At 47.9% G+C, this 13,241-nt stretch overlaps 5 protein-coding genes across 5 annotated transcripts; all 5 read right to left on the bottom strand.

The window, feature by feature from the left end:
• Nucleotides 1–384: 384 nt before the first annotated feature.
• On the bottom strand, nt 385–1,110 carry HD556DRAFT_1439669 (uncharacterized protein; the record flags this gene model as incomplete). Its single annotated transcript, XM_041305994.1, has 1 exon — nt 385–1,110. The coding sequence occupies one exon, from the start codon at nt 1,108–1,110 to the stop codon at nt 385–387; it is 726 nt and encodes a 241-aa protein (XP_041163662.1).
• A 3,735-nt stretch (nt 1,111–4,845) lies between these two features.
• On the bottom strand, nt 4,846–5,557 carry HD556DRAFT_1439667 (uncharacterized protein; the record flags this gene model as incomplete). The annotated part of the gene is made up of 4 exons (XM_041305993.1): nt 4,846–5,008; nt 5,096–5,186; nt 5,240–5,486; nt 5,537–5,557. The coding sequence occupies 4 exons, from the start codon at nt 5,555–5,557 to the stop codon at nt 4,846–4,848; spliced, it is 522 nt and encodes a 173-aa protein (XP_041163661.1).
• A 1,403-nt stretch (nt 5,558–6,960) lies between these two features.
• HD556DRAFT_1457687 (uncharacterized protein) lies at nt 6,961–8,501 on the bottom strand (the record flags this gene model as incomplete). Its single annotated transcript, XM_041308159.1, has 3 exons — nt 6,961–8,202; nt 8,268–8,277; nt 8,332–8,501. 3 exons carry the CDS (start codon nt 8,499–8,501, stop codon nt 6,961–6,963), a joined length of 1,422 nt encoding a protein of 473 aa, XP_041163660.1.
• Nucleotides 8,502–9,001: 500 nt separating this feature from the next.
• On the bottom strand, nt 9,002–10,034 carry HD556DRAFT_1457685 (uncharacterized protein; the record flags this gene model as incomplete). The annotated part of the gene is made up of 1 exon (XM_041308158.1): nt 9,002–10,034. A coding segment is annotated over one exon (966 nt), but the record flags the coding sequence as incomplete, so codon positions are not given.
• A 1,011-nt stretch (nt 10,035–11,045) lies between these two features.
• Nucleotides 11,046–11,361, bottom strand: HD556DRAFT_1231379 (uncharacterized protein; the record flags this gene model as incomplete). The annotated part of the gene is made up of 2 exons (XM_041297426.1): nt 11,046–11,144; nt 11,197–11,361. Coding segments are annotated over 2 exons (264 nt in total), but the record flags the coding sequence as incomplete, so codon positions are not given.
• Between the last annotated feature and the right edge of the window lie 1,880 nt (nt 11,362–13,241).

Here is a 13,241-nt window from a genome sequence, read left to right as displayed (position 1 = left end):
CATCTTATCTGATGCCATGCGGTCGATTATCTATACATGAGGCTTACCATGCCTCTCTTATCTGTCCTCAAGGCGTAGCATGCCTTTGAGTCTAACTGCGCATGCTAAGGCATGCGGCTTCTCTTCTGACCATGAGGCAGAGCTTCCTCATGATCCGGGTCGAGGACCATCTAGGTCCGATCAGATGTAGCCTAGGCTGGTCTAGGTCATCTAACGGCATCCAGGCCGTTCTAGGCGTCTCTACGAGTCTCCGTTGAGTCGGTAAGTCATCCAAGACGGTGCATATGGTGGGATAGGGGCTAAGGTCATGATGACCTCCGTAGGAGGGGTTCTCGGTTACATGTTATTGTAACATTACCTCCGTTTCTGGGTCGAAGTCGCCGACTACGACAAAACTCTCTCCCGGGTTTCTTCGTCTGGAGTGGCAGTATTACTACGGGTATCAATGGGAGTGGGTGAGCGCGGCGCGGGGTGGTGCTTGATTAACTCTTCTAGTGCTACGTGGTTCTTCTCCCAATCTACGAGGAGTTCGTAGTATTCCTCGTCGTCTCGAAACTCTGGGAGGCATGATACTTCTCCGAGTTGAGGGCAATGGACCGACAGGTGGTCGGGTCCGATTTCGTTGCAGATGCAACACACAGCGTCTGGACACTTTCTAAAATTGTGTCCGTATCCTCCGCATCGTCGACAGATGCAGGTGCGGTCTACTCGCGCTTTCTTGGTAGGGCGCGAGGGTCTTAACTTTTCTCCAACGCGTTTCTTCGCGATGTCTACAAGGTCGCTGAAGTTGTCGGGGAGTAAGTGGAGCGCCATTGCGCGGATCTTCTTCTGGTCTTCCAGCACTATGAGGGCTCTAGTTGCTGGGTCTAAGTCTTCACGGTTCACCGATATTTCTAGGTGTCGCGTGGTGCGGATGATGTCTATTACCAAGGACGCGGATGCGGCGATGTTGACATCTGACTGTCCTAGGATGTCGCTGATCTCTAGGAAGTGGTCTGGGGAGAGAATGGCCGTTTCGGCGACGGCGCCTTTCTCGAGGTGGTCGAGGATTTTGGAAAATCCCGAGTTCTTTAGGGGAACGATGGCAGAGGCTTCGATGTTGTTAGGCATGATTGTTGCGAGAGTTTCTGGCGAGTATAACTTGTAGAGGGTTTATATGGACCTCCAAGAGTGCTCTAAGCTCCGCTTGATCAGTTAACTTATCTTTTAATCTCTTTATCAAAGTTCAATCATGAAGGCGTGGAGTGCCTCATGGTTCTCTTGGCAGAGGGGGAAGTCACCATGCCAGTGCGGTTCTGTGATAGTTTCGAGTCATTCCGGACTATCAGAAGCGGAAGTTTTGCGTCATTGCGGACGTGCGTGTCTTGATCTTTCGTTTTAGTCGAATTCTGTCAAGATCTAGGGTATGTCGTTTCGAGATGTTCTTTTTGTTGAATTTCTCGATCGGCGTTCTAGAGGGTTCCATGGGCTTTGCAGGAGTTTCCACGGAGTTCGTCTCGTGATAGTTTAGCGTCTTTCCGGACAGTGGCGAAGGTAAGGCATCCGGGGCTTGCAGGAGTTTCTCGGTGTATTAGTCTTGTCTTCAAGGTGAAGGGGTCCGTATCTCCGGGTTCGTCCTTCTATTCTCAGTTTTTAGAGTCGTGATGGACATGGGATAGTTTAAGGTCTTTCCGGACCGAGGATAGTTTCAAGTCATTTCGGACTTCTGCGCAGTTTATAGTCATGCCGGACTCGGGTACAGTTTATAGTCATGCCGGACTCATGGCGATTGTCGATATTTATAGATAAGGGTGCGGCCGGGGTGAGGGGAATTAAGAGTAAAATGAGTTTTAAATGAGAATTTCACCCCCCAAGTAGGCCGTTTGATCACCGATCAAATCTAGAAGTCTAAATCAAGGTTTCCGCAGTCAGGGTCAGACTGATCCGTGACTGGTGCGATCTCTCCCTGGAATAACCTAACATCCACAGGGTCGTCCTGGCGGGGACAGTGTCTTGCGATACGCTTTATCGTTCGCTGAAAGTAATTCTGCTGTTTAATCCGATCTACTTCCATCGGAGTCGTCGCGGGTTCTTCTGCTATGGCAGGGGCCGCGGGGGCAGTATTAACGACTATCTTATCGTTATCTTCATCGTCAGTTTCTTCCATCATTTCCTTATCGGCTAGTGTGGGCACGAGGAATGGGCGAGTGACTGGTGCGGTTCTCGATCGTTCTGGGAAAGAAACGATCGGCTCGGCCCGGTTGATCCATTGATCAGCGGCCGGTTCGTCTTCTGCTAGTTTATACTCTTGGCGGAGTTTCTTCGGTGATGGCGCTTCTGCCGTGACTACCGATCTACCTTTTCCAAGAACCGAAGCAGGTTCTGCTGAAAAGACGTACTTCTGAGTTTTCTCCGGTTCAGGGGCCGGTCTAGGGATCTTTGCACGAGGGGGTTCCTCGTCGAAAGTGGCTCTGCCTTTTCCTAAGATCTGGGCAGGTACTGCAGAAAATTTATATTTATCTGCGGGTGGTGAGGTGGCAACTAAGTCCGACTGTCTCGTGGACTTCTTCTCGACGTTCCGGGATGTCGAGGCGTGGGGTTCCAACGGCTTGGTAGCCGGTGCGTATTCGAGGATTTCGTGGAGTTCCTCGATCGGGGTTAATGTCGGAATGAATCTCCGTTTTCCCGAAGTTAGTTTCGACTCGTTTCGGAGATCTTCCATCGGCAAATCAGCCGGTTCTGGTAGTTTAGCCTCATTTCGGAGGTTCTGCGTGACAGGTGCTTCTGTCAGATCTAGTTTATACTCATCTCGGAGTTCTTCTTTCTTCTTCGTCAGGGTGCCTACCTCCCTTCTTTGGCGCGTGTTTCGCGTCCTCTTTTCTCTACAGAAGAGTGGCTTCAGCCCGTTCCTCTTCCTACCTCTCTCAATCATTCTCTCAAGTCCTTTCGACTTGTCAGTGGCAGGGATAGTTACCGTACCCTTCTTCCAGTCTATGGAAGGCTTCACAGCGGCCAGCCATGTGAATCCGAGTAAGATGTCGTCTAAGCGCGGCATTATGAGGAATCGTCCGTGCATTACTCGGTTGTCGATCTTTATGATGAGTCGGCAAAATCTTTTGACGTCGCCTCCTTTCGTTCCGTCTCCGTTCATTACCCTTTTTGGTTTCTGAAGGAGGTGCGTTCTAATGCGATATCTCTTGCAGAGTTCTCTGCTGATAAATGAGTCGCATGCGCCCGAATCTATAACCATGGTGGTCGTAATGGGCGGCTTAGTGATGGACATTAGGGTGGCGGCAACCCGTAGTTCTTTCTTCTTGGATACGCTATTCTTGTTAATTATTAGCGGTCCAGTCTTCTCCTTACCAGCCGCTGTCTTGCGGACTGTTTCTTCTTCGATAATCTTTCTCCTCATCGGGCACTTGTGGTCGTTGGCTTTGTGTCCAACGTGATGGCAAGAAAAGCATCGTCGTTGCTTCAGGTGGTGTCTTGTATCCATTCCTGAAAGGTTGGCGGCGGCGTCGGTATTTCTTCTGATCATCATGATCTGAGTCGGTGCGTTCATGGTAGAGGGAGTAGTGCGAAGGGACAGTGATGGGCTTAAGGATTCAAAGCTTCGTACGTCTGTCTTGACAATTTGTGGATAGCTTTACGCCGGTCTCGGCGATTTGGTCACGAGAGTAGAGGTCTACGCTTGTCTCAGCGGTGCGGTCGGTATCGATTCAACGGCGGTGCGTGATGAGCAGGGCCGGGAATGTAAGACTTGATTCTTTTGTTACGGACTAGGATAGTTCGAGCTCTCCCTAGGCGGATTGCCTAATCTGATAGCGGGCTCGCTATTGGAGAGACGGGGATCTTCTCTCGAATGAGAGGTTCGGGGGTTCCACTTAAGGTAGCGTCGGCTTTCCTTAAGGTGCGGCTTAGACTGAAGGACTGGGACTGTCTTTCAGAGGAAGTTCTGGATAAAACCTAGTAGAATCAAGTAGGGAATATACATGATTCTAGTCTGCTCTATATACTGTCGTCCGTGTGCACAGACCAATACTACGTTCGGTAGGTAGATGTAAGTGTGTCTATACAAGGGCATCTTATCTGATGCCATGCGGTCGATTATCTATACATGAGGCTTACCATGCCTCTCTTATCTGTCCTCAAGGCGTAGCATGCCTTTGAGTCTAACTGCGCATGCTAAGGCATGCGGCTTCTCTTCTGACCATGAGGCAGAGCTTCCTCATGATCCGGGTCGAGGACCATCTAGGTCCGATCAGATGTAGCCTAGGCTGGTCTAGGTCATCTAACGGCATCCAGGCCGTTCTAGGCGTCTCTACGAGTCTCCGTTGAGTCGGTAAGTCATCCAAGACGGTGCATATGGTGGGATAGGGGCTAAGGTCATGATGACCTCCGTAGGAGGGGTTCTCGGTTACATGTTATTGTAACAACCATCAGCGAACAAAAGACCGTGATAAAGGGAGACGTACTGCATAATGTATTGAACATCATGCATCATTCGCTGCGTAAATGTCTTGAGGAGAGTACTATGCACTGTTGATGGTAAGCTGGGGATACTGCGTAGCTTCAAGGTGACATCGATAACCGATGCGAGTAGCCCACTTGTAAGTGATACTGAATCAAGGGTTGCTATCATCCGAATTATTATTATGTGGTCCTGACTATAGAGGAATATTCGAGAATACAGGACTTGGTTCAAATGGTTTTGCTGCACAAGTCAAGTCCGTACAAGTATCATGGTAAGCCTCAAGAGATTGGTCGGGAGAAACGATGTGTCATGCTGTAAGAGGTGAAGCTAGCCTTAGATGTATTCATCCACCTGCTGAGAGGATGGTCTACAGTCCTTGATGGACCAGCGATTTAGAATAACACTCCAATGGCGACCAATGATCGCGGATGCGACAGTTCCGTCCCGAGAGAAATTGCGACCACAGCTTGTGCGCTTGCTTCAACTCGGAGTAGGGTGTCAATACCTGGCGCAAGGGTGAGATTCAGTGTTGAAGGAACGTAATCTTGGGCAAACCTGGAAAAAAATTCAATATATGTCGCTATTTGATATCGGGATCATGATTGCGCCTTCTTCGGGATTGCAAGTTCGGGTGCTATTCACCGCACAGTACCATCCAGGGCAGACGTGAAATAAGACGTGCCCACAAACTCCACCCCAGTAAGATCGCCCTGAACAGCGGAGCACGAGTGAACTGAGGCAAAGAACCATTATCGACTATGCTACGAAACTGAGCAAGTCACTTACGGTGTTGAAAACCCGCAGAAATATCACTGAGCTGCGAAGCCATGAGTACGCTTTCGGACAGATCCAGTTGGAAACAATTGATTATGGACACGGTTTGACCATGGGATTCCAGAGAACCTGAAAGCGATCCATTGTCATACCAGGAGTAAACCGGGGCAACGATTTGGCCAAAGCCTGATGCAGTGCCGTACAGTGGGACGATGTATCGTGTAAGTCTTGACCAAACCTTGAGCTCACGGCGAAGCTTCTATAACAACCAATAAGCAACACTAAATTGTACGGAGCACGCTGACTCACCTGGCTTTTTTTTGTTGACATCCTCTTCTGCTTGATTCCTGTTTGACTTCATAGCTACCTGTGTCTTCATCAGACTCGAACATGGAAATCGGGACGCACTTACGACGATAATGCTGGCTTTCCTTTCCCATGTCCATCGCCAGACGTCACTCAGGCCTCCGAAAAAAGTGGCCAGTTAAATCTGACAGGCTATCCATTCTGAACTTTCAAGTCAGCCTCGATGATGTAGTGTCTGGCTGAGGTCTTACCCGTTTGTTGGATCATTGAGTGGGGAATTGACTGCGGAGAACTGGTGGGAGATAAAGTGACGTTGCCCGGTATTTTCGAGCAAAGTTGAGGGATGCTCGCTCAATTCTAAATGTTGTTTGCAAGCCAAACACACGCTAAGCGTCGCCATTGTGGGCATTCATATTCAACATTCTACTGCTTATAGCTTGGATGCGAAAAGAGCCTATTCTGGAAGATGGAAGGCTTTGTGCCTGTGTCTCTTGATCCGGAAGATAGCCTGGGTGATCTTCCTGTCTCTGTCTTCGTTTTCGGCAGCAAAACGGCGCCTCCTGAAGATAGCATCATATGGACCTGCTGCCCTGACTGCGACGCGTCGATCGGATGTCTTCGTGTCGATCTAGACCTTTCAAGGCAAGCTCATTTTGAAGCCATGCGTGACACAAGTTTACTACTTGTGCAAAGACTCGGTTCGGAATGGTGAGCCTAGCTTCTAGGTGGCATGGGAAGGTGCGAACGTAACTCACTGTCTAGTCGTTGCCTGCTTTTGTGATCACACTCTAGGTATGCAATCGAATTTTAATGGTCATAGCAGGCCAGTATGACCTTCAAGCTCGGCTATCTCAAGGCAGATGCGACGCAACTATAGGTTTACTAGCTGCACGCTTCAAGTAACGATCACGTACTGCAGCGCCGGATGGGATGTCAGCAACAACGTCCTGCCATAAATTTAGACAACGAAGCTCGTCTCACCTGCCCGGCGAATATCAGATCATCGCTTGAACAAGCGACGACCTGTGAGCCTGTATGGAACTTGAGTAGGTGACCAGATAGAATAAAACTAACGAGACGGAGAAGGCATACCGTAAGTAAGACACGTGAAGTTGTCCCCTGATGGGAAGATGTATTGTGCTGTGTAATCATATGGCTGTTACAGACGCGGATATCAGGTATACAGGAGGGAGGGGGCCGTCGAGCACAGTGAACGGTGGAGCTCAGGTGACGCACGTAATCATGTTGCAAATTGTACTAATGACAGTGGACCGATTATGCAGAGGTACTAGTACAGTAGTTTATAACTGCAGTCAACAGTGACGACAACGATAACGAATGAACGAAAGAACTTGAATGTATGTAACAACACTCCCGGACGTGAAGATATTCCGAACTCAATTATTCTAGGAGGCTCCCGCAACATATTACGGCGCAGTAGCCGTTCTCAAAGATCTAAGATACCTGTTGACTGCAAGCCAACTCAAACCATATATGTTGTAAACTTGGTCGACACAAGGGAACCAGGCGGAAATAATGCGAGCGATAGTTTCAGCATCTGCTGTTTGAAACTCGGATAAGTCTAAAGCCAATGATTGTAGGGAGGTATGTTGTATTGGCTCAGCATCAGGATCGATGTCGATAGTTGCAAGATTGATTGGAACTCGTAGTCTACGCAATTGTGGACATAGACCGAGCGCTGTGGACAATTCACGGAGGGTGACTTCGGAAGAAGAACGATAGCCACCTGAGTCATTGATTTCCAGAGCGCGGATGTGCGGCCAAGTGGACATGGCTTGCAAGAGCATGTCATTATCCAGGTATATGCAGGAATTATAAAATGTGAGCTCCAGGGTTCGGAGCTGCGTAAAGCAAAAGAAATGCGGAATTGGTGTCAAACGCTCTCTGTATAGGGGTACAAGGTATCCCTCAGCAAGGGAACAAATGGTGATTTCTTCTAGAGTCCGACACGCTTTGCAGCGGGACAGAGCATGAAAGAGTTGCTCGGCATCTTCTGAAGAGATGTATTTGGCTTCAAACTCGAACTCTTTTAGCGAGGGAAATTGCGAGTGTTGCATGACTGTGATGATATCTGCAGCATCATAGAGATCTTGAAAGGAAAGGCTTGTGATATTAAGGAATGATATATTCACGATATCTTGTTTTGACAGCGAAGGAGGGTTATTGCATCCTTGATTAATTCTCAATTTGAGAAGAGTAGGGAGGGAGGAGAGGTGTTTCCATGTTGCCCAGTCGAGCATTGGACAAGAAATAGTTACAAGCCGCGTGCACCAATGAATCCTATCGGATAGCAGGGACATCTCATTTGCTGTGCTGTCAACCTGGCGCCATTCGGGAGTGTAGATGCATAAATCCTCCAGAGCAATGCAACGTGTCACAAAAGATTGTAGACCCTCGTCGACGCTCAATAGATGACATCGATGCAGCATGTGAGGCAGAAAGAGGTTTAAATATATGGTGGAAAGACTTAATGACTTCAGCCTCGGAAATACGCATGCCTCGGCGGGGATGACAGAGAGAAGGTGCGGATGATCAGATTGTATGTCCAACGTGCGTATACGAGAGGAGTGACGCAGAAATTCACGGGCCTCATGGGCAGATAATGGCTCGACACCTTTCGCCCAGGGTTCCGCCCAGGGTTCGTCCCACTATTATGTAGACGCTCGGTGAGCCGAAAAGAAACGAACAAAGTGTAATGAAGTCGTGCACTGACCCTTATACCACTATCATATATCAGTGGATGTAACCTCGCTACACAGCCTAGCAGTGGTTCTAACCCATGGATTTCAGTCCACAGCAAATCCATCGCGGGCTCGTGGAAGATTTTGCATGTCCTTGCAAGCGCTGCAAGCAATTTCTGGTTCGACGTTGTTTGAGTAGATGGTATTGTGTTCACATAGGCAAATATCTCTAGGAGGACTTCGGGAACAAGTAAAGCCTGATGCATCACTGCGGCAGAGTCAGGACTCAATGAGTCAAAACTAAGTGTTATGTAAATTATAAATCTAAAAACATTGCCTGCGTGGGACCAATATTAATGGGTGTTGTTACCTGCTATTCTCAGGACTCCAGTCAAGTATCGATGTGGGTTATATACACGTATACTGTGGGTAGTAGATACATTGAAAATTCAGTGATTTGACTTCTGGGTTTCCTTAAAGAGCTTCTATTGAAATCTAGCACTATGCACAATCTGACTACCGTTTCCGTGAGACAATCGCTGGAAATTTCTGCGACCAGTGACAAATACGTTGGAATCAATTGATTCTACTATCCACAGTGAGTAGATGTGTATATATGACGAAGAAAGCAGTCATAGACTGCCAGAAAATGAATTGGGCCAATAATCGTGTTGGAAATCATACTAATCAGTGAACCGGTGAGTTTTTGCTGGTATGTTGAGGTAATACAGTTTATAACGGCGACGATAACGACAACGACAACAAAGGAACGAAAGAACTCAAAGGTACGTGACAACATCCCCAGACATGAAGGTATTCCAAACTCAACTATTCTAGGAGGCTCCCGCGATGTACAGCGCAGTAGCCGCTGTCGAAGATTTGAGATGCTTGTTGACTTCATCCCAAGTGCTACCAATGCTTTCAACTTTGTCGACACAAGGGAGCCAGGCGGAAATGATGCGAGCGAGAGCTTCAGCATCTGCTATTTGAGACTGGGATATATCCAAAAGTTCCAATGTTCGTAGGGAGGTATGTTGTATTGGTTCAGCATCAGGATCAACGTCGATAGTGGCAAGATTGATTGGAATCCGTAGTGTATGCAATTGTGGACATAGACTGAGCGCTGTGAATAATCCATGGAGGGAAACTTCGGAAGAAGCATGATGGTTGTCTAAGTAGTTGACTGCCAGAGTGCGGATGTGCGGCCAACTAGACATGGCTTGCAAGAGAATGTCATTGTCCAGGTAGATGCAGGGATTATCAAACCAGAGCTGCAGGGTTCGAAGCTGTGTAAAGCAAAGCAAATGTAGAACTGTTGTCACAGGCTCGCTGTTTGGGAGTACAGGGTCTCCTTCATCAGGAGAACAAATGATGATTTCTTCTAGAGTCTGACACGCTTTGCAGCAGGACAGAGCATGAAAGAGTTGCTCGGCCTCTTCTGAATACAGAAAGCGGGCTGCAAACTTGAACTTTTTTAGTGAGGGAAATTGCAAGTGTTGTATGACTGTGATGATCTCTGCACCATCGGCCAGCCCTCGAAAGGAAAGGTTCATGATGTTAAGGAATGATAAATTCACGATGTCTTGTTCTGACAGTGAAGGAGTGTCATCATACCCTTGATCGATTTCCAATTCGAGAAGAGTAGGGAGGCAGGAGAGGTGCTTCCATGTTTCCCAGTTGAGCATTGGACAAGACAGGGTTACAAGCCGCGTGCACCGACGAATCCTATCGGATAGCAGGCACAGCTGACTTGCGATGTCATAATAGCCGTCAGTGTGGATGTACAAATGCTCCAAAGCACTGCAACCTGTCACAAAAATTCGCCGATCCTTGTCGAGGTTCAATAGATGATGGTGGTGCAGCGTGAGAGGCAGAAAGAGATTCAAATATGCGACGGAAAGACTTAACGACCTCAGCCTCGGAAATACGTACACATTGGCGGGAATGACAGAGATAAGTTGGAGATGGGTCCTTTCTATGTTCAATGTGCGTATACGGGAGGAGTGACGCAGAAATTGATGGCCCTCATGGGCAGATAATGGCTCGACGCCTTCCGCCCAGGAAAAAAATTCGTCCCGCTGTTATGTAGACGCTCGGTCAGCCGAAAAGAAACAAACAAAGCGTAATGAAATCGTGCACTGACCCTTGTACCCATACGATATATCAGTGGATGTAACCTCGCTACACAGCCTAGCAGTGGTTCTAACCCATGGATGTCAGTCCACAGCAAATCCATCGCAGGCTCGTGAAAGATTTTGCATGTCCTCGCAAGCGCTGCAAGCGTCGATGTTCTTTGAGTAGATGGTACTCTGTGACCGAATATCTCTGCTGTTTGCCAAGTAGTAGATGGTATTGTATTCACATAGGCGAATATCTCCAGGAGGACTTCGGGAACAAGTAAAGCCTGATGCATCACTGGGGTACGGTAGAGTCAGGACTCACAACTGGGTTTTATGTAAATCTAACATTGCCTGCGTGGGACCAATATATATTGATGGGTGTTGTTCCCTGCTATTCTCGGAATTCCAGTCAAGATATCGATGTGGGCTATATACACGTAGTAGTATGAATAGAATCTATTGAGCCAAAAATGTGTATACTTCATGAATCATTGTTCAGTGCATCTATCACTCGAACATTTCGTCAATCTCCATTTCGCCGCGCGACTTCTTGCAAAGCTGAGGCACAAATTTCTCAATATAAGTCAATTTTTGGTGAACGAGAGCTGTACACATCTTGTAAGCAACGGTGCAGACTAAATAACACCAAACCAATCGTGAAAAGACCTAGAGTTCGGATCAAGTTCTGAATCAAGCATACATATCACATGCGTCCGGTCGAAACGCACACCACTGCGGCTGGAGTGGGATGGCATTGATACCGCGCTGTACCATCCTGTACCTGACGTCCTGTATCATTCATATATCATCAAGTACTTCCACATCAAGAAACACTACTTACATGCAAACGAGGAAGTGCCTCGGTGACGTTGAGTGCAGCGCCAGTGGGCTGCTTTCCACTCCAGAAAATTTCTGCTGATGATGCAGCGCGTGGCCACACGATCGGGTCGACATTTTGGGGACCAGACTGTTCACTCCATAGAATTTGCTCGCCTGCAGATTGGTCAGAAAGGTTGATTTAACCTCGAGACTAGATTGTGTTTACCTCCGACGAGTTCGTACTGCGCCTCGGTCAAGTTTGCCAACGGATGAAAGGTATATGCCTAACGAAACATTGTGAGATGCGTGGCTATCTTCGAGATTCATACTTACCTCCGACCAGGTCCTGAAGGGGCCGCTACTTCTGTTCTCCCAAGGGATGTCAGTTCAGATCGAGTACATTCGACAATATGAAGACTAACCCAGTTGGGTTGGAACGATCTATGACAGATATGCAAGGTGTTGTAACACTGACTTCTTCATGACAGATCTGGGTGCTCTAACGATATTCAGAAGCCATTCAGGGAGAGCGTGGCCTCGTTGCATGAGATAATAGCCTGGGACAGCCCACTTCTTAGTTATACCGAAGGAAGGGTTGTAGCCATGATTGTTATACGGTGCTTACTATATAGAGGAACATCCGAGAATACAGGATTTGGTTCAAATAGGTTTTGTTGCACGAGAGTAAGAAGTAAGGTCCGTACAGACATGATGGTAAGCCAGACTCAAGAGATTAGTCGGGAGATGATGTGTCATGCTGTAAGAAGTGAAGCTGGCCTTTGATGTATTCATCTACCTGCTGAGAGGACGGTCTACAGTCCTTGATGGACCAGCAATTCAGAATAAAACTCCAATGGCGACCAATGATCGCGTGAAACTTAGGACGCGACGGTCTTGTCTCGGGAGAAATTGTGACCACAACTTGTGCGCTCACTTGAACTCGGACTCGGAGTAGTGGTGTTCCCGTCAATACCTGGCGCAAGGGTGAGACTCGGCGATGAAGGAACATAATATTGGGCAAACCTGGAAAAAATACACGCAGTGCCATCTAGCGCAGACGTGAAATAAGACGTGCCCACGAACTCCACCCTAGTAAGATCGGCCTGGACAGCGGAGCACGAGTGAACTGAGGCAAAAAAAAACATTATCGACTATGCTGCAAAACTAAGCAAGTCACTCACGGTGTTGAAGACCCGCAGAAATATCACTGAGTTGCGAAGGCATGAGTACGCTCTCAGACAGATCATGCAAGACATACCAGTTGGAAACGATTTATTATGGACGCGGTTTGACCATGTGATTCCAGAAGCGATCCGTTGTTATACCAGGGGCAAACCAGAGAAACGAATTGGCCAAAGCTTGATACAGTGCTGTACAGCGGGACGATGTATCGTGTAAGTCTCGACCAAACCTTGAGCTCACGGCGAAGCCTCTATAAAACCAATAAGTAACACTGAGTTGTACGAATGAACATTCAGTTGGTTACGACAACACTATTCACCACAAATCCACACCCAAAGTCAGTGGAACGAACACACAAACTCCAACTTTGCTCGAAAATACCGGGCAACGTCACTTTATCTCCCACCAGTTCTCCGCAGTCAATTCCCCACTCGATGATCCAACAAACCGGTAAGACCTCGGCCAGACACTACAGCATTGAGGCTGACTTGATTCAGAATGGATAGCCTGCCAGATTTGACCGGCCACTTTTTTTGGAGGCCTGAGTGACGTCTGACGATGTACATCGGAAAGGAATGCTAGCATGTGCGTCCTGATTTCCATGTTCGAGTCTGATGAAGACACAGGTAGCTGTGAAGTCGAGCATGAATCACGCACTAGATGAAGAGGACGCCAAGAAAAAAAGTAGGGTGCGTCAGCGTGCCCATTCTGTATGTAGTATCCCGATTACTCCCGAAACGCTCACTTAATCCTTATTTTTCTGGACCCTCAGTCTTATATCCGAGACTGGTATGTCCGTTCATTTATAGTTATCATACTGACCTTCGTTTATGGTCCGCATTTGGGTCTGTACCGCCAGTGGTTGTATCTGAGCCAGCCAGCCAT

The sequence above is a fragment of the Suillus plorans genome, assembly GCF_016647745.1.
Source record: "Suillus plorans strain S12 chromosome Unknown HD556scaffold_11, whole genome shotgun sequence".
NCBI classification, from domain to species: Eukaryota; Fungi; Basidiomycota; class Agaricomycetes; order Boletales; family Suillaceae; genus Suillus; species Suillus plorans.
The sequence above is the reverse complement of the archived record's forward strand: the minus strand, read 5'-3'. Positions and strand labels throughout refer to the sequence as shown.